Source organism: Marasmius oreades, chromosome 10 (genome assembly GCF_018924745.1).
Source record: "Marasmius oreades isolate 03SP1 chromosome 10, whole genome shotgun sequence".
Lineage (NCBI taxonomy): Eukaryota > Fungi > Basidiomycota > Agaricomycetes > Agaricales > Marasmiaceae > Marasmius > Marasmius oreades.
The window spans coordinates 107,999-128,082 of record NC_057332.1 but is presented as its reverse complement, the minus strand read 5'-3'; the positions used below and the strand labels follow the sequence as shown (position 1 = coordinate 128,082).

The following is a 20,084-nucleotide window of genomic DNA, read 5'->3' as shown; positions in this document are numbered from 1 at the left end:
TTTATTTGATATACAACACCCTCCCCATCACTGTCTGAAATTCTTCGACGAATCTTCGCCTCGAACGCTGTTTGCAGCTTGGTGTCCATGAATGACGATACGAGAATGCTTGGTCTGGGTAGAATACGGTAGGTTGAACAACACCAATCGTCCATTTTGGGATGGTAGAGTAAACTTCCACATACGCCTACAAATATCCGTGCTCGACAATTCCAAAGACGGTTTCCAGTCCTGTCTTTAATTCTCCTGCTCTTTCACATAGTCGTACATCGCATTCGCACTCCCGTATACCCACCCCGACGTACATCGATAGATGAAAGTGATCCGATTGTTTATTCGCAGGAGAACGACTACAGACTACCTACTCCATACTCTATCTAATAAAACAGACCTCCTGTGGTACCAATGAAGATTTCCGAGATGTAGTACGCCTACTGTACCAAAAAAAGCTATAAAAAAAATCTCAGACCCAGTGGGTCGGGCGTTTCAAAAAGCCGTTTTGCCGCGCCGAAACCGTTTTGTATTCGGTTTCTCGGCAAAACGGATTGCCGAACTATTTCGGCATCTCGGTTCGTGTTTCGGTTTCAAACCGGTTTCGAACTGAACTGATGGGAACACTATTTAGAGCCCAGCACACGCCAACCGTCGTGAATCTGTCCATGTCCCAATGCTCCTCCACGATATCCAATACATTGATGTACTCCTCATTTTTCAACATCCCAGACTATAACCATTCTCTCCCTGCTAATGCCACGTCAGATATGTCCTCATCCCGTTACCGTCTTCGCGGCTGGACGGTTTGTTCGGGATCCTCCCTAGCCTTTGCGGAGGTTTGGTTTGGGAGGGATTTTCGTGCTTTCGGTGTAATACCATGTATGCCCATGGTTGCTCATCGTTACCGCCAGATTGAGTTCGGCGGTGATGCGTATGATGGACCAGGGGAACCTTCACCACTGCCCATGCCAGGTTTTATAGGGAAAGAGAATGTTCGTACTCCATTGTGTACGGAGGAAAAGGAGAAAGTATGATGGGTACGCTTTGACGAAGCTGCTATGTACATTGTTTCGTTCAGGATGTTCCCTAGTGCTAACGTCGCGATTCACACCGGCCCAGGAATACTTACGCACGAGAGCCTTTATTGTTACGGCGCTTCAAAATTTGCCCCTTCAAGTTCAGAACAAGTTGTTCTGTCAGGGTCCTTCAGTGTCATCGAACAGTTGCTACCTCGACATGTCTACCATTTTTTGTGTTAATCGTTAATGAAGCACTGTCGTTACTACATCAACCTGTACACCAAAGACAAACAGATCGTACAACTAAGTCCTCGATTTTAGCAGCGACATGTCTTTGGAATGAGCTGTAATTCATTCTTCTAGCGTGTAATTTTATACGAGGCGTCATTGTTTGACCATCAGTGTCCCTCTCGGGGCATCTAGTACGAGGCTACGAATTACAATACTCGATTTCTTATTCGCGCTCCCAAAAGTGACCGTTCCTTAAGAGGTTTTTTTTTCTCGCCAAAGGATGTTGCCTATGCTTCCCTTTGAAATTTCCTTTTCGCGTTGCCTGTCGGCCCTGGCCCCTGGCCCTGGATCCATAAAAGGCGATCATGGTTAACAACGGACCCTTCGTCTGCATTTTTGCTAACAGATAGAATTTCCTGGCATGCACGTATGGAAAGGACGGTCGTTTTCTGCTCATGAGGTTCCCGATACATACAATAAAATAAATAAATACTACATATACTAGAGGGTATTTTGACCCTCCGGTTTACACCTCAGCTGGAGTAACCAAAACCCCCTTCTTCTGCTGCCCCCCTTTCTCGAGGTCACCCGAAAGGCTCCCCCCAGAGCTTGAGTGATTCTCATTCGGCAAGTCAACCGTATGGTTAAATTCATCGGAGAGGTCTCCCAGGTCAGTCGTAATAGTGCCGATTGTTGTTGCTCCTCCTCCTCCTCCCCCTGCCCTTGCCCCCGCACCAAAAAATCGAATCCCACTCTTCGTAGACATAATTGGTTCATTATTCGTTCTGTGATTGTTTGCAGAAACGACTTGATCTACGCTATCGGTTGTCTTCCCTTGTAGCGCCCGAACGATGATCAATGTCGGTGCGATTCCCTACGATTGGGTTTTGCGGGTTAAGGCGAACAATGAGGGAAGAAGGAGATAGTAACACAGGACGTACAGCAGCTTGCATAAACAATGGACTGAGATCAACGGGAAGCAAACTCTGATTATCGGGGTCGAACTTTAATAGGATCACGATATAGATGATAAGAGCGACTGGGTAGAGCAATCCTGATTCGATTCTATAATCGACATCATCGATGTTAGAATTCCGGGACAAGAAGATGGAAAAGAGGGCCCACATGATAGCTACGACGGTTCGATACGTCGAGTGAAGCTTGGCATCGAGATACTTACGTGCTTCGTGGCTGATCATGTAGATTCGCCCGGCTATATGATCATAGTAGAGTCAATGCCGGAAGCTCAGTGAACATGAAGTTAACGAAACAACGTACCGGTCAATGCAGTCAAAAGACCGTTAAAGACTGCATTCGCAATCAGATAACCGTTATTGATAGAATTGCCCTTGAGTAGATGCTCGACATTCTTGGTTATGCTGGTACTGGTAAAACCTTTAGTGAACACGGTACATCCTGCGAGACCGACGGCTGAAGCGGGATCATCAGGACATTGAGGACGTTGGGTATTGCTGAAACCTTTCGTGAACATGATACATCCTGCAAGGCCGACGGCTGGAACGGGATTATGAGGACTTTGAGGACTTCGGGTATGGGCCATAAGTTCTCATAAACGGAAGCTTACTGTTCAACGCCAATGAAAGGAAGATCAAGGTGGTTGCCACCCATCTGTTCTTGAACCATACCAAATAGCAACGATGAATCTAGGTGTAAGGGGTAAGCGCTTAAGTCACGAGCCGGGCGTGTGAAGACACTATCCCACACGTACAAGCATGGTTTCGGCGGTAAGACTGGGGAGACGAGGTTACATTCATGTCACTGAAACAAACCCGGGGAGCTTACTTCGCTGCGATTGGTAGAATCATTAAAAATCCTCTGTGGACGTGACACTTCAGAACTAGCCGAGAGCACGGAAATGAACTTTGGTACGCCACCTCTGGATTGTCTTGACTGTATCGTGCTGCGCGTACGAGTTCAGAGGCGCATAATCCTTCGTATGTTCTCCGGTGTAGATTTTGATCGCCTGTCGGACTCGATACCACGTCTCCATGATATTGTTCAGAGTGCATAGGAAGAACAACAATACGGTCCATGTGATGTACAGCTTATGGTTGGCTGGATGATGCTTGTACAGGTTGTGCAGAGTCACGATGAAGAGACCGATGTAGAATCCTGTTTAACAGGCACTTCAGTTGAATATTATGGTATAGAAAAATCGAAATGTCGCACCGTATACAAACCAGGTAACCTGGCGTGATGAGAAGAGAGCGAACGTCAAACGTTTATCATAGCCTAGTAAAATCGGAACTTCACCCACCGTTAGCGACGCAACAGGCTGGACAATCATCACTTCATTCGTGAACCATGGCTCCAGGAGCTTTTCCAAGGAGGTCATGAGTAGTTGCAGGAGTTTTTGGTGTCAAAGGAGGTCTTGATGGGAGACAAAGGTCCCAAGTAGAGTTTAAGTAAAACGGGAGAGACTGGGGTCGATTTCGGCGGTCGAATGGACTTTGACACACTGATCGATCACCCGGCAAACTTCCGGCGGAGGGTTCACTATCGTGTTGGCGGTAGAATTTTACTTGATGGCAGCTGCCAACCCTTTCCAAAGAAAGGGTGGGAAAAGATGACGGGCACAGTCTGGATGATCGGAAGCAGAATCAATCCCTCTATGCTCAGGGTTGAGGTTAAAATTTGTAATTTGGTGAGAATTTTGTGGCAATCGGCATCACACTCAAAATCCTTGAAGGTCACGGAAAGTGAGGGTGAAAATGAAGGAGAGAATCGAAATGCACCAACTCTAAAAGTAGATAAGTTGAACGCGGGGCAAGTTATTAATATTACTAGCCCTTCATTTAACCTTTGCGAATGATATGGATTCCACTCCCTAAGTACCAGAATAAGCTTCCCTTTCGCACATCTTGCGCTATTTTTACGAGAGTTTCGTCTACGATGGATAATCCGGTAAAACTCAGACTCCGTAGTAGTGTAATGATTTATGATATGAAAATTGTTGTGAATCAAGTTGCGAGAGATGTGGAGGACGTAGAATAGTACATTTTTAACGGACTTGGCGTTTTGCCTGTAAAAAATTGTCTTGTTTAGGTTGTCCTTTAGATGATGCCATATCACCCGCGATGCTATTAGCTAGCGTTTCAATCCAAGATTTTCCTGATGAATGTTCTTTTTTGGCCAGTTCAGGACACGGTCGGTGCCGAAGTGGAGGGCCGTCGTTCATGGTTATCGTGCTCTGACATTCCTTTTAAATATACGGACGTGTTCAAACGGCGTCGCAGTGCGTGGTTGGTATCGAAATGGGGGTTGGGTTGGCTAGCGACAAAAAGGCAGCAGGGTGGCAATATCTATAACCCACCGTGAGGGTCGAACTCGCAGCCTTCAGATTGTTCCAAGACGGAAGTCAGCAATAAGAGTCTGATGCTCTATATATCCGATTGAGCTAGGCGGGCGACAGCATAGTGCTGTTCTTGGCTTCTCAATTATAGTAACGCAAAACAACCGGAACGGTCCTTCGGAATCGGTCCGCACACTGGAGGCAACATGGAGGGGTTAGTTTGTTCCCGACATTCTTGGCTTCTTGTAGCAAGGTAACTGTCCTTCGGATCGCATTTACAGAATCCACGATCATTGAAACATTGACTGACCGTTGTATGACGACCAAAGCGGTCCTTCGGAATTGGTGCACAGAGGGGAATATATACGGTATCGACGCCTCTTGGCATCTATGCCGATCCGCCGATCCGAAATAACGTTTAACGACCGGGAGAGACTCCTCCAGCGGCTCAGGTACAGGAGCATGCGGTGTGGATTTGGTGGAGGACAAGAGGTACGGCCATTACTTATGAGCAATGTCAATCATGAGTTAGGGTTTGGTGAATTATCATATGAGCGTGAATGGTTGAATCTCGCAGTTTGATTCTCTTGCAGCCTGCATTTTACCTTGATTTTGAAGTCACCTGAAACACCCATAAAATACATTGATATAGGAATCTGAATGAGTCTATTATTTATAATCAAGAAGTGATAAAGTAGGTCACGGTACCTTTTCTCGCCCAAACCACCACGATCATGATGCTTGTACTCAATCGTGTCGATATCGCTGTAACAGCTCTATCCCTTGTTCTTCTCTTCTCTTTATATTTCATTAACCGGAGAAGTACTCACAAAAACCTCAGAGGTCTACCTGCTCCGTCCTATCTGTTGGGTAAGTTACATTTTTAAATCAATACGCGGCTGTGATCTACGTTCATCTGGATTCTGATTAGGTCTTGAGTACGACTCGGAGTTACAAACGAAGACCTTTGAAGAGGACTTTGTCAGATGGTCAAAGGAGTACGGCACTGCATACAGACTTCAGGGATGCCTTGGGGTACGCTTTCTCGTTGGTGACATGGGTTACGCAGGAAACCATGCTCGTGGTATCAGATCCGCTAGCGATACACCGTATTCTACCCGAATCGTTTCAAGATTATCCTGCAGCCGCGGATGTCAGGAGATTTGTTTGAGGTGTGATTTCGGTTAAAGGTGAGTCGGCCTTACTTAGTACGGCTTTCTCACCGATGCATCCATTTCCAGGCGAAGATCATAAACGACACCGAAGAGTACTGGGCCCTGCCTTTTCAATCAACCATATGCGAGAGTTCTTGCCGTTGTTTTGGCGTCATGATGTCAACCACGTACGTCGAGTTTCAGGCGATGGTGACACCACACGTTTACCTGACGGTAAAGCCAACTTGTAGCTCTCGGAAAAATGGGACAACGTACTTCGAGGAAAGACTCAAACCATCGATATCATCCATTGGCTCCATAGATTAGCTCTCGACATCGTCGGAGAGAGTAAGTCTTCACGTGCACATTCGACCGTGAATATCAACTCTCCTATTCAAAGGCGCATTTAACTACCACTTCGACGCGCTCAATAACAAACCTAACGAGCTAACAACAGCACTCTACGCCTTCGAGTACGTATATATCTCTCCGTTCATCGATTCTGCCACTGGAATCTGACCGTGACCTCTTCTCCGGTTCTTTCTAGGAAACTCGCAGGAGATCACACTCCAACGATGACGTTAATTCAGGCCATTCTACGCCATATCCCAGACTCGGTCGTATCATGGAAAACGAAGCACTTCCCGTTTCACGGGGACAAAGTCGTCAAACGGTTTCTAGAAGTATCGAATGAGAAGGCGAGAGAGTTTGTTAAGAAGGCTAGATTAGACTCCGAGCTTGACAGCGATGAAGCGAAGGATGAGACGGGAATGGAACGGGACATTCTTAGTATTCATGGTGGGGTTTTTATTATTATTCTTTCCTATTCGAAGCTCTTACAGACTCTGACTCTCCCGGATATTTGGGTAAAACTCACAGCGCGTGCAAACCGAGCAGAGGATCCGAGGAAGAGACTAGTAAGCGAAGAGGAGATGTTGTCGCAGACGTCGTGCGTTGATATTTCATTTTCTTTTCTTTCTCGGGATAGACGACCACAATCTCATACGCGTTAGAACTATATTTCAAGCCGGCCATCATACCACCGGATACACTAGCTCTTGGATACTCTACCAACTCGCTGCTCATCCGGAGGATCAAGAGAAGGTATACGAAGAGATCAGACGGGCACGCGAAAGGAACTCTGGGGACTTTTCAAGCTTCGAATATGATTCGATGAATCATTTGAATCCGGTTATTAAGGTACCGTATCAGCGTCGACGGTCGAACGGAAGTACATAGTTATGGTCTGACGGCGATTCATAAACAGGAAACCCGTCTCCATCCCTCTGTACCGAAACTCGAAACTCGAAAGAGAGGCATCAAAGAATTCTCTTAGACTTCCCGGTCGTCTGCCAGGATGGAACAACGATAGATGCGGTACCCGTCAGAAAGGGACAGAGGATCAAAGTGGATATTACAAGTTATAATAGGCGAGTAGTTCCATACCGCTCGCTAGTAAACTATTAAGCTCCATACTCAAATGTTGCGTTTTTTTTCTTCAGACTGGAGAGCGTATGGGGTGAAGACGCGGATTCATGGAACCCTAAACACTTCGAGACGATTTCTACACACCCGAACGGCAAAGAACAAACTCAAGTCGGACTCTTCGCGAATGTTCTGACGTTCAGTCCGTATTTCTTGTCACCTTCCCCCCCACCTCTCGGTAATAGTTGACTGTTCCCATTTCAGGTGGTGGGCCGAAAGGTTGTCTTGGGTGAGTTATGATGGCCATTCATGGATTCGTCCCCTTTTCCTGGCTTCACCCGCTCCCGCTCACCCCAGTGTTCAATACCATCTAGTTGGCGATTCGCATACGTCGCTAAGATTTCCCCCGTTCGGTCAAACTCATATCATGATCCATCATCCATCCCTAGCTTAATGGAATTACAGGCTATGACCGTGGGTTTACTCGAACGATACAAATTTTCGACTGTTCCGGATGTGGAAATCGAAGCAGGAAGTATCGGGTCCCAAACTGCTGTGATGGTTGTTCCATCTGTCAAGGGAAAACATGTGGAAGGGCCTAAGCTTCCGCTGAAGGTGACGGCGAGGGCGGCAGCCTGAGTTTGAGTATTGACGTTATTTAAATTTAAATTCAATTTCCTTCGCCCAAGTCAGTGCCAATCAGCAAAATGACCTAATTCTTTTAGGCTTTTTTGAGCTTTTTTGATGGCAGGCAAGCCAAAAGCTGATAAGAAAAGCCAACAAAGCAGTCATTACAGTTTATTCGACTCTTACCAAATCCTATGTGATTCTATTTACCTCTATCTGCGGTTGTCGCTTGGTCTGCACTCAGTACCCACTTAGATTGCGGCTTGTCGGCTTTTCCCTATTTTTGGTGGGGAAAAAGCCAGAAAAAGTCGGACAAGTCGGCAATGGTTGTTTGCTGATAAATTCCCCATGCAGGTGACTGGGACCAGAAGCAGAAGCATAAGTATGGTCTGATCAAGGCAGTGATAGTGTAATGGCAGAGCAGCTAACAGATGTAGAAGTTGAAGTGAAAGATATATCTGAAACCACAACTTTTAAGATGTTGTTGTGTAGTAAGGTTACAAAGGGCAAACTGATCGGCTGTAACATGATAATGGTCTCAATACAGTGGTGAGGAACAGCAGGCTCAACTCAACAGATAGTTGTTGAACATATTATATGGGTGAGCTGCATGCTTCACTCAATAGATGACAGTGTAATCAGGTCTTCTGATCTCAGTCCCAATAAGAAAGCTAGTCTTGAGGTCAATGTAAAATACTGAACAAGACACATCTATACAACAAAGATGTCAGGCGGAGAACTATGAACTGCTCTATTTGTATACTAATATTAGAACAAAGATGGCAAAGTATAGTTCAAGGTGTGAAATGCAGTACAGTGTAAGGAAAAGTTATACCAGATGAATTACTAACATATATAATGTCTGCCAGATTCATTTTAATAACTGACCCCTCCCTCCATCTAGGTCTTTCAATTTAGTTCTCTCCCTATTTTGCATCCTGTGTTGTTATCAAATGGCTTCCAGTGATGATGACCTCAAGAATAGTCTGGAACCTTATATGACTATGGCTCAAGTCCTTGTTCTCCCAATTTCTACTGTCTCTGTATGTGATATTTACGCTCTCATTCAAGCTTTTTAATGTTTACATCTCAAATCTTTATAGGTTTTGTATTTTATCTATGGTATGAACATTCACCAATTGTAAATTTTTTTACTAAATTGGGACAGGCATTTATATAGTGGTATTTGGACTATCCATCCATGTTCTTTATTTCCACCACAATGGCTCCACATCCAAACTATACTTGGGGTGCACCATAGCGCTCTTTTTACTTGCCACTATCTATATTGCTATGAACACTTGGGGAAATTTCCTGGAAGCTGTAGTTCTTTTTAGTGCTGCATCATCCAAAGACTACACTCCTCTTGTTATGTATCTTGAAGGTGATGTTCAGAAAGGAGTCTGGTCGTAAGTTTTGTTCTAGATTTCATTAAAATGCAAGCTAACATACATTCTAGAACAACTACTAGTGTCATCTCAAATTTAATGAAGTGTGTAGAAAGAACTACTATAAGAAGGTTCTTAACTCAACTATCATATTTGCTTGTTCTTAGTTCAATTGCTGATTTAATGCTGGTGGGTACATTTATACAGCAAATAAAGGCCATTTCTGATTTTGCATTCAGATTCACCGTTGCTATATTATCTGGAACTCAAAAAAATTGGTGCTATATCCACTTGCTCTTATTGCTTTCATTCTGAATGGTATGCTACTCTTCAATCAACAGTCTATGGAAATTATTAACATCTTGAACAGGAATAGATTTAGGATGCATAATTGCAATCTCTTTTGGGCTGAGCAACCTTTCTAAAGAATCTAATAGTATTCTTATAATCAAGGCTCTCTCACTTGATAGTACTGGAGTTGCAATAAGTATTGTTGCTTTTCAAATCATTCTGGCATTTATAACTGGTGAGTTCAGTACATCTTTGTCTATATCCAAGTTTAGCTGATTTTCATTTGAAGGGGGCCGAATTTGGTGGATTAGCTATGAAGCAAGAAAGATGATGGGAAAATCAACTCATACAAAGTATAAAACAATGGTGATTATCATGTGTGTATATTCTGCTTCTGCCTCAACTTCCCTTCTCACCCTATATCACAGCATTGAATCTGGGTTTCTATATGCAAGCACTATGCTAGCTGTAGCTGTTGTCAATCTCAGTGCAGATAACTCAGTTTATGGTATTCTTCCTTTTGATCCTTTCTCTCTATCAACTTTAATCTCAGTGAGTGACCAAGTTAAGATATTGTTAGAAAGATTGACAGAGATCTATATGTCATAGGGCCTTGCTCCTACCTTGATCATTGTTCGGGTGGCATATGGAAAATCTATCAACAGTGTTCAACAGGTGCTATCAACAATGAATTTTGCCGATGGTCAGGAAAGTCAGCAGCAAGATACAAGTGCAACAAAACATGTAGGCATTGGCCTTAAAATGGAAACACAGTCCAATAGCATTATTGGAAAGAATTTATCACATGGTGCAGATCGTTCACTCAGGGTGAAAGAGACATTTGAGGTCTAGTAGCAGTATGCCAGAGGGGGATATACCAAGTAGCTTTATAATTTATTGGAGAGCCAAATCCCTTTTGATATTGGGTTCCCCCTTAACTTGATCATTAATTCGTTTTATTGCTAGACCTTTGTTGAGAACAGGCACTTACAGAGAGATGCAAGTAAACCAGGCCACCTATTAAAGATGGCCACTCATTTTCAGAGAACTCCTGATTCAAAACCACTCATCACACCCACTTTGTTGGTGCATATCATGTGACCCTGTATATCCCTCCTCACTGTCATGAACTGAACCAGGAGTAGTACCTACCGCCAACTTTTCCTCCTATATGGTCAACTGCGGTTGGACTCAGCATACGATCAAGGGAGATATCATGTGAAATAGGTCGATTCATAGGAGAGTACTCCTAATCTTAGAGAAGGGGTCATCGGTATAGGAGTACAACCCTTTCTACTAGTTAGGTATATAAGGAGTACTTAGTGGTAGATATTTCCTTAGAATTTGATGTTCTTTGTCCTTTGTCCTTTATCCTTTGTCTTCCTTTTATCCTGTCCTATCCTTACCTTTCGCCTCTGCCCCATTCACAGGTCGCCTTTATTAGGGGACTCACCATCTAATTAGGATTTGGACTCGTCCTAGAGTCCCTTCTCTCATGTTAGAGTACAGGATGGGGTACGCATGGATTAGGTTACAGGTATGTGGTACACTACACTAGTGTATGTTGGGTACCGTCTATTGTATGCTCTCGTTATCATTGGAGTACTAGCTCGTGAGGATACGGTCCTCATCATAGGGTGCTCTCATCGCCAAAGGTCTACTCTCGTCAAAGGAGTACGGTTCGTTGTATGGCTCACCACACGGTTCATGGATATTCACGATACTGGACATTATCATTATTCATTCTCCTTGGTCGCCAGCTCTTGTCATCCTCTATTGCCGATAGGCCCGTAGGATGGTCCGCCAGCATTAGTCTGGAGTATGATCTCGTAGTAGGTTGGAGTACCAGGGTTTGGTACCCCTTGGAGTATGCCCTACATGGGTGTTGGGTTGTTTTAGGCATATGCTATCCTCAGCGTCAGGGCTCGAGGCCCAGCATATGCATAGGCAGTTCACCCTCCTAACACTCACTCTTTCAACTTCATCATGTCTGATTGAGGAGGTAAGCTATTATACTACATATTCATCTACATTCTTACTAACTTGAAACCTAGCTAACATACTTTGTACTTATCACTAGGTATATCAATCATACTCTTTCACCTTCATCATGTCTGATTGAGGAGCTAACTATAACAAACCGTTCAACCTTAGAACCACTGCACCCAACTAGTGGGGTTTTAAGGCCTACATGGCAAGCTAAACGATAGGGACTGCCAAGGCGACAAGATTTACTCGAAAGTAAACACTTGCTGGGGAATACTGGGAGGGAGTTTGGAAGTGCTTGTAGCACACTGGAAAAGATACTGAGGCTGAGGACACTGGAATACTTGGGGGAACACTTGGGAACAATGAGGAGAGAGAGAGAAAAGCAGAAAGCACAAGAGACAAAACACAAACGGAGGGTTAAAAATTACAAGGCTGGGGAAAAAGCTAGATACATGGTGGGTTTATATACTACTGAGCTATCTACATGGGGATAAGACTTAGCCAATAGGAAATAGGATGGAATAACCATGGAATGACTGTAAATGACTATGGAATGACTGGGAATGACTGGAATGGCTGGAAATGACTGGAATGGCTGGAAATGACTGGAATGGTTGGAAATGACTGGAATGGCTGGGAATGACCAGAATGACTGGGAATGACCAGAATGACTGGGAATGACAAAATGTCAAGGTTTCTAGAATGGCAAGAATGTCCAGGATCCCCAAGATGCCGAAAAAATAATTTATAGGGATTTCATGAGGTTGGACATGCCTTGGAAAGTGAACAATTGATGACACTAACATACTTTGTACTTATTGCTAGGTCTCCACATCGTCTCTCTCTATAGGTTATGGGCCATCTTAATTAGGTTCAAGAGATTGATACCGAGATCTTTTGACCATACACAGACATTTTTTTCTTATCTACAAGAGTCATTTCATACTGGTGTGCAACAATCAGTCTGATTAACGGTGATAATGCTTTGATTATACGAGATGGAATTTTTTAATCATGGTGATCAGGAGTGGTTACTTGAGTGAGGCGAGCTGACAATGAAGAAGAAAAAGATGACTCCTTAGGTAAGACTGACCAGACAAGAGTAAGGTTCTACAGTATACTTGGAGTACTTATATACTACTTAAGGAGTAAAGGAGTCGAGTGGGCAGACACCTCTCTATCTACAATGGTCTACGGTGATCGTGGCTCAGACAGGATGATCGATGATAAGGAGCCTATGTAACATACTGTATACTTTTGGGGCCCCCATACAATTGAGACAATCAAATATATCGATGGAAAGAGTCATGACTATGTGCAGAGCACTCAGAGTATGGCAAGTTCGTGGCAACACTTCAGGCACCCACCAGACTGGGCCTTGTTAGGTGTAACTGTACTACTTGAAAGATAGGCCTCACATTTACTAGGTTCTACCCAAGATCCTGAGCAACATATCCATCCATCTTTGTTAGTAGAAGGGGGTCACTGGAATTTTCAGGTGAGAGATTCAGTTACATATCCTGATTCTCACTCATCTACATTCCCTCTGAGGCCTGTATTTTAGAAAACAGAGAGTTAAGGAGAGTTGAGACATAGAGAGGGTCATGTACCGACTCGTCTGCTGTATTCTCCTTAACTGGAGGAACCTTTGAGGGAGAAATGAAGAGTAAGTAAGAGTGTCAGGAAAAGAATCGGAATGTAGCTTACTGGCAAAGGAGAAGGAAGAGACCCATCAGAACACATCGTTGACAAGGGGTGAAGAGATCGAACTAGGAATAGTGAGCGATCGAGAAAAGAGAAAGAGATAGGAAAGACGACTCACGAAAGCTGTGGAGTGAGCAGCTTCCAAAATCTGGAAAAAGTCCAACTGTCACAAACTCGCCGTACTCCTCCATAGCACTTCATGTGCTATCATGACTCCTCCCATCCTCGCACTTGATCATTTCGATCTCTGCAATTGTCCTCCCTTCGATTCCTTCAGCTCTTCACTGTCGACCACTCTGTCTGACTCGTGATTGCCGTAGACCATTATAGATAGGGAGGCCCCTGCCCCCTCAACCCCTTACCCCTTGGGTAGTGTAGTATATAAGTACTCCAAGTGTACAGTAGAACTTCACTCTTGTCTGGTCAATCCTACCTAGGAGTCATTCTTTCCCCTTCAATTGTTAGCTCGCTTTACCCAAGGATTGACTCCTGACAATAGACAAGAGTACTCCAGGGGCGACCTGACCTTTTCTACTCTCACCAACCTTTAGTTTGGAAACCTGATCTTGATTGCTGTGCACATGTCTGCCACCTTAGATCAAGATACCCACATGAACCATAACATCTCTCAACACGCTGGACCAGCTCTCCCCGATCCAGATATCCTCGCTCAAGAAACCAAAGAATGGTTCCAGGGTCTTAACGCACAGCAGCAGGATAGGGAACTCATCCTCTGCTACAAAGCCCAAAGCCTTCAACGGAACCCCTGAAGGCATTGATCCCTTCTTTTCCCAGCTCTATATTTATTTTCAAAGAAATTCCGAGAAATACGCTGTGGACCATGTGAAGGTCCTTGAAACCCTTGCCCATATGACTGACGGAGTACTACCTCCTAAATGGGCGGCTAATAAAATCCGAGAAATCGAGAACGGATGGTGGCCAGCATCATTCAATGACCTAAAGGCAGAAATCCGTCGAGATTTTGCTCGTGGTGACCAGAAGGATATAGCACAGAGGAAACTCCACAGCCTGGTCCAGAAACCTAACAAGTTGGCTAGTCAATTCTTCCTCGAGTTCGAGGAGTACCAAGCTGAGTCCAGGCTCGAAGAGGAGGGACTCCTGATGGTTTTAAAGTCGAATCTCAAACTGTTCCTCATCAGTCGTATCTACGCCATGGATCCTATGCCGCAGACCTACGACAAATGGAAGGAAGCAGCAATTTGGTTCGACCTTCAGGAGCACAGTGCACGGACTCTGAGAACAGAGCATAATGTGTGTACTCCAGCAGCCAAACCTGCAGCAGCAGTACCCCGGAGTACCAACAACCCTTTCTGGAATCAGGTATCTACAGTACCCACTGTGTCAACCATGATCTAAAGGCAAAAAGGGTTGGAGTACCTCTGCGAGTACCTGCTCGAGTACCCCCTAAAACTAGTAATCCCAAACTCCCTTACCCTGCATCAAAGAAGAATGCCTATTAGATCTATTGGAACTTATGCCACAACAAGGAAAAGGGACAGCATCTCCTGAAGAAATGGTCGCATGAAAGCAGGACGTCTGAAGTCGACAACGACTTAGTACGCGATATTCTCCAGATGACAGTTCAAGATGCACTTTCAACCATTAAACAGCTAAAAGAATCTGTTTGATGGATCTGGAGGATTCAAGGAGATTCTGTGCTAGTACCGACGACTTTGGAGACCCTCAACTCACACAAAGGATTTGTTACTGAAGCCCTCCTCAATTGTGGAGCTACTGGTTGTTACGTCAATAAGACATTTGCAATGGACAAAGGACTTGAATTGAATGAGTTAGCTCGACCAATTCCTGTCTATAATGCCGATGGAACTCCTAATTGTGCAGGCAGGATTTCCCATATGGTCAAACTTCGAATTACGATCCAGGATCATACTGAAGTTTGCTGTAACCGATACGGGAAAAAGCGATGCAATCATAGAATATAACTGGCTTCGGCATCATAACTTGACAGTGGACTGGAAAAGGGGGACCCTTCAGTTTAATCAGTGCCTGCCAGAGTGTAAACATCGCCAGATGTGGCAAATATGGAAGGAAGAAGGTACTGAAGATATTGAAAAGGAGGATCAAATCTTCATGACGCAAATTTGCTTCGAAGACGAGAAAGCGGTAATAACACTTGGTCCACCCTACTAATGGGACTGGAAAACACACTTCAAGCACAAAGTGCGCAAACCAACCACACCAAAAGAGTGTTCTTAGAGTATGGGGTGGAGGTCGGTATTCTAAGGCTTTAGTTTGCACTAAGAGGCACTAAGAAAGAGAGAATATAGGGATATTTGGTCTTTAAGGTTCAATCAAGGTTCTATTCCTTCTTATCAAATGACAAGACAAAACACTAGTTCAATATTTCAACAATAAGGATTCAACAAAGCTTTTCTCAAGACTTCGCAAAGTTCCAGTCCAAGTTCAAGTTCAAATTTCGATCAAGTCCAAATGCAATTCCAATTCGATATAAGTCCAAAATTGACTTCAAAATCCAAGTTCAATTCCAATAACAATCAAATCAAATCCAAATTGCAATAGGTCCAAATCAATCCTATCCAAACACAGAACACCAAACTTCGACGAAGTGAGGGGCAAAGGTAAAATCCTTGAGCTAGTCCTAGTAGGTGAACTGCGTCTCCACTCGTAAGCTGCTGGGGGAAATTTCCTGCTACCCTCCCTCCTTATATACACTTTTCAAAATAAAAATAATAAAAGTCCGATATATGTAGTAAACTTGAGAATAATAATAAAATCCCTTTCAGTTGAACAGAAACTCGCCTAATCAGGTATAATGCCAGAGATTGTGCCAGAAACCATGAATAAAAATAATAAGCCAAGAGTCCCCTGTCTGTATCCATGTTACACTGACAGAGCCTAGACTTCCTGAGGTCTCTGAGTTGCCCATATATCCTTGGAAACATATCTCCTATGTCACCATCGTCCTGATGTCCTCTAAATAAGGAAAAGAACCAGTCGCTGTCCATGACATATTTCCTGTGTTCCTGTCTCCAGTAACAACTGTCATGTCAACCTTGCGAGGTCTAGATTTCCTTTATTTTGGAACATTGTAATCCTTTCCTTTTCCTATGACTTCATGGGCATCAGATATTTCTATCCTAAGTCCACATGTAGGTCCTTTGTCCGATATATCCTTCGTTATTTCCTTTAAGTCCAAGTTGTCCAACAATACTCTGTGAAGTCAAAGTAAAGTGTTCAATAAATTCCCTATGTTCACCCCAAGCATTCTGCAAGTGAGACGAGGCCTTCTATTCAAAATATGAAGGTTTTTAAGAGGCTGCTTCTTGAAGTTTCTACCATTTTCGAAACCTCGCGAAGTCTCTCATCTTTCCGATTCTGTACTTTTCATACTGCTAAAGTCTCACATAGAGGCTTGTGCTTTGACTAGCAGTTCGGGCTCACCCTAGTCCTACATTCCCTTATTTTATAACTCAAATGTTAATAAAATGATTAAACATATGCATATTAAGGCTAAATCCGATTTTCAGCGCGATAGTGGAACAGATTTGCGCAGCAAGAAGCATAGCGGCAGAACTAGCTGCCCAGTATGCGCAGGAACAAGGAAAGAAAACAATAGAAGAAATGGTACCCCTGGAGTACCTTAAGAAGTACCGCTCGGTATTTGAAAAGGGGGATTTTGACTCCTTACCCGAGTGAAGGAAGTGGGACCATGCTATTGAACCCAAGGAAGGTTCAGAACCCTTCAAAAGCAAACTGTACCCACTATCAGCAGAGGAACAGAAAGAAATCAACGTGTTTATAGAAGAACACCTGAAGACTGGACATATCTGTCCATCTAAGTCCCCCATATCCTCGCCCTTTTTCTTTGTAAAAAAGAAGGACGGGAAACTGCATCCAGTACAGGACCACCGGAAGCTTAACACAATGACAATCAAGAATCAGTACCGCATTCCCCTCATCTCCGACGTACTCCATAAACTCCAGAATGCCAAGCTTTTCACAAAGTTAGATGTATGATGGGGATACAACAGTATCAGGATTAAAGAAGGGGACGAATAAAAGGCAGTGTTTGTGACCAACCAGGGCCTTTTCGAACCCTTAGTGATGTTCTTTGCCCTAACGAACTCCCCCGCAACTTTCCAGGCTATGATGAACGAAATCTTTGCAGATCTTGTTATTGCTGGAAAGGTTATTGTCTATATGGACAATATTCTGATCTTTAGTGAAGACATGGACTCACACAGAGAAATGGTGGACGAGGTACTCCACATTCTGCAGGAGCACAACCTATACCTCAAACCAGAAAAGTGCGAATTCCATAAAGCTGAAGTGGAGTACCTGGGTTTAATTGTTGGGAATGGCCATCTACATATGGATCCTGTGAAGGTTGATGGAATAAGAAAGTGGGAAACACCCAAATGCGTTAAGGATGTTCAAAGCTTTCTGGGATTCACAAATTTCTACCGAAAGTTCATTCATGGGTACTCCAACCTTTCCCCACCCTTGAACTACTTAACAAAAAAGGAGCACATATGGAAGTGGGAAGCCCCCAAGCAGAAAGCATTTGACTCCATTTCCCTATCGATCATGCACTATTTAGGGTTGAAGCGGATAGCTCGAACTTTGCAACAGGGGCAATCTTATCCCAGAAGCAAGAGGATGGGTGGGTGCCGATTGCATTCTTATCAAAGGGGTTGAACGAAACTGAGAGAAACTACAATATCCACGATAAGGAAATGTTGGCTATTATGCGCGCACTCTCGGAATGGAGGCATTATCTCATGAATGGCATACAATTTGAAATCTGGTCTGATCACCAAAATTTACAGTACTTCATGACGTCGAAAACACTCAACCGATGACAGGCAAGGTAGTCAGTGACACTAGCGGATTACGACTTTGTATTGGTTCATAAACCCAGAAAGTTGCAGACTAAGCCGGACTTACTTTCGAGATGAAAGGGACATGAGAGGGGGGAAAATGATAACAGAGACATCGTCCTCTTAAAACCCAAACTCCTTCATGCCATTCACGCTACGAGTACCGAAGGTACTCCTGGGGATCACTTCCTGGAAGAAATCAAGAGACACAAGGCAAAATGGGAAGTCAAGGTGTTGGAAATGGGAGAAAACAAGGGCAACATCGAGAACCACGGGGACTACTTGACCAAGGACAACCTGCTTTATATACCCCCTGAAAAGAGCTTGCGGCACAAGATTATTCGGTTTCATCATGACACCTACTTTGCAGGACACTCAGGGCAGGCAAGAACCACTGAACTTATACTACAATATTATTGGTGGCCCACAATCTATCAGGATGTCAAAGCATACGCTAGGGGATGCCCTACCTGTCAGAGAACAAAGACCTTTCCCAGTAAACCATGAGGACTTTTAAGCCCTAACGTCATACCTAGTCAACTGTGGCAGTATATATCCTGCAACTTCACCAAGCTCCCGGAGGCCATGGGTACACCGCCATACTGGTAGTGGTTGATCGACTTAGTAAAAGAGTACACGCTGTACCCACTTATGATGAAGTTAATAGCGAAGGAATTGCGAAGCTCTTCCTTGATCGGGTTTGGAGAGATTTTGGCCTCCCAGAATGGGTGATCAGCAATTGGGGTACGGTATTTATCTCCAAGTTCTTGAAGGCGCTGTACAACATCCTGGGTATCAAGATGAACGTATCAACAGCATACCACCTGCAAACAGATGGCCAGACAGAGCATGTCAACATGGAAATCAAGCAGTATCTGCAGGTCTTTTGTAATTGGAGACAGGACAATTGGGACAAATGGATTCCTATGGCAGAATTCTGTTACAACAACCGTGCCCACAGTTCGACTGGGTACTCCCCGTTCTATCTAACATGTGGCTTCCACCCTCGAAAAGCAACCGAACTGTTCATGAAGACGAACAATGAAACAGCGGAAGAGTTCTTTACCTGGCTTAACTGAGCACGTGACGACACACAAGCATGCCTTCGTCACAGTGCAGAACTCATGAAGGAGTACTACGACGCCAAGCAGAGACTGGTAGAGGACTATAAGCCTGGAGACTTAGTCTACCTTGAAGAGAAGAACATTAGAACAGAATGGCCATCAGTGAAGCTTGGGGATAAACATTATGGTCCCTTCAAGATTATGGAGAAGGTCGGCAGTTCGTCCTACAAATTGGACCTCCCCGTGACATGGAAGCGAGTGCACAGTGTCTTCCACACAGTACTCCTCACCAGTCACCAACCTTCCATCGCCGAGCACCAAGAAGAAGTCCTGTCCTGAGAACCGGCGAGTGTTGAAGACAGCAAAGCTGTATGGGATGTGGAAGAGATATTGGACTCCAAGATGGTGTACAATCGTCGGACAAAAGCTTCCATCTTACACTACCTCGTCAAATGGCTCACTTATCCATTACCGGAATCCACATAGGAACTGGTTGACAACCTTGGCAATGGTTGTAAGAAGATGATTGAAAAGTTACATCGTTCCAACCTGGGTGCTCCACGACGAATTAACGCAATCCTGCCATTTTGACCGTGAGAAAATTACACTGAAAGTACTCGGAAAAGTCAGCCTTGGGTATATGGTATAACCACGAAGCCTTCAAGGGGGGGGGGGGGGGGGTAATGTCACAAACTTGCCGTACTCTGAGTACTCCTCTATAGCACTTCACGTGCTATCACGACTCCTCCCGTCCTCGCGCTTGATCGTTTTGATCTCTGCAATCGTCCTCCCTTCAATTCCTTTGGTTCCTCACCATCGACCACTCTGTCCGACTCACAATTGCCGTAGACCATTATAGATAGGGAGGCCCCTGCCCCTCAACCCCTTACCCCTTAAGTAGTGTAGTATATAAGTACTCCAAGTGTACAGTAGAACTTCACTCTTGTCTGGTCAATCCTACCTAGGAGTCATTCTTTCCCCTTCAATTGTCAGCTCGCCTTA

The 20,084-nt window shown here is 44.3% G+C and overlaps 5 protein-coding genes and 1 non-coding gene across 6 annotated transcripts; 3 read left to right on the top strand and 3 right to left on the bottom strand.

Annotated features, from left to right (window-relative positions):
• Window positions 1–659: 659 nt before the first annotated feature.
• Window positions 660–1,028, top strand: E1B28_002110 (uncharacterized protein; the record flags this gene model as incomplete). Its single annotated transcript, XM_043159023.1, has 1 exon — window positions 660–1,028. One exon carries the CDS (start codon window positions 660–662, stop codon window positions 1,026–1,028), a length of 369 nt encoding a protein of 122 aa, XP_043002621.1.
• Window positions 1,029–1,770: 742 nt separating this feature from the next.
• On the bottom strand, window positions 1,771–2,805 carry E1B28_002109 (uncharacterized protein; the record flags this gene model as incomplete). The annotated part of the gene is made up of 4 exons (XM_043159022.1): window positions 1,771–2,118; window positions 2,186–2,309; window positions 2,370–2,457; window positions 2,523–2,805. The coding sequence occupies 4 exons, from the start codon at window positions 2,803–2,805 to the stop codon at window positions 1,771–1,773; spliced, it is 843 nt and encodes a 280-aa protein (XP_043002620.1).
• Window positions 2,806–3,102: 297 nt separating this feature from the next.
• Window positions 3,103–3,600, bottom strand: E1B28_002108 (uncharacterized protein; the record flags this gene model as incomplete). Its single annotated transcript, XM_043159021.1, has 2 exons — window positions 3,103–3,377; window positions 3,435–3,600. The coding sequence occupies 2 exons, from the start codon at window positions 3,598–3,600 to the stop codon at window positions 3,103–3,105; spliced, it is 441 nt and encodes a 146-aa protein (XP_043002619.1).
• Window positions 3,601–4,571: 971 nt separating this feature from the next.
• Window positions 4,572–4,672, bottom strand: E1B28_002107. The gene has a single exon. It is a non-coding gene; the product is annotated as a tRNA-Lys (tRNA).
• A 1,045-nt stretch (window positions 4,673–5,717) lies between these two features.
• E1B28_002106 (uncharacterized protein) lies at window positions 5,718–7,313 on the top strand. The gene is made up of 9 exons (XM_043159020.1): window positions 5,718–5,747; window positions 5,799–5,899; window positions 5,963–6,059; window positions 6,112–6,184; window positions 6,259–6,509; window positions 6,591–6,660; window positions 6,725–6,911; window positions 6,979–7,141; window positions 7,214–7,313. The coding sequence occupies exons 2-8, from the start codon at window positions 5,855–5,857 to the stop codon at window positions 7,045–7,047; spliced, it is 792 nt and encodes a 263-aa protein (XP_043002618.1). The 5' UTR covers window positions 5,718–5,747; window positions 5,799–5,854; the 3' UTR covers window positions 7,048–7,141; window positions 7,214–7,313.
• A 1,403-nt stretch (window positions 7,314–8,716) lies between these two features.
• Window positions 8,717–10,294, top strand: E1B28_002105 (uncharacterized protein; the record flags this gene model as incomplete). Its single annotated transcript, XM_043159019.1, has 10 exons — window positions 8,717–8,806; window positions 8,867–8,885; window positions 8,944–9,172; window positions 9,223–9,255; window positions 9,319–9,340; window positions 9,391–9,469; window positions 9,522–9,677; window positions 9,732–9,819; window positions 9,871–9,994; window positions 10,052–10,294. The coding sequence occupies 10 exons, from the start codon at window positions 8,717–8,719 to the stop codon at window positions 10,292–10,294; spliced, it is 1,083 nt and encodes a 360-aa protein (XP_043002617.1).
• Window positions 10,295–20,084: the final 9,790 nt, after the last annotated feature.

Coding starts and splice junctions, on each gene's coding strand:
- E1B28_002106 (XM_043159020.1), top strand. CDS start 5,855: ATGCGAGAGTTCTTGCCGTTGTTTTGGCGTCATGATGTCAACCAC. Junction 6,060..6,111: donor TCTCGACATCGTCGGAGAGA/GTAAGTCTTCAC, acceptor TCCTATTCAAAG/GCGCATTTAACTACCACTTC. Junction 6,510..6,590: donor GGACATTCTTAGTATTCATG/GTGGGGTTTTTA, acceptor TAAAACTCACAG/CGCGTGCAAACCGAGCAGAG.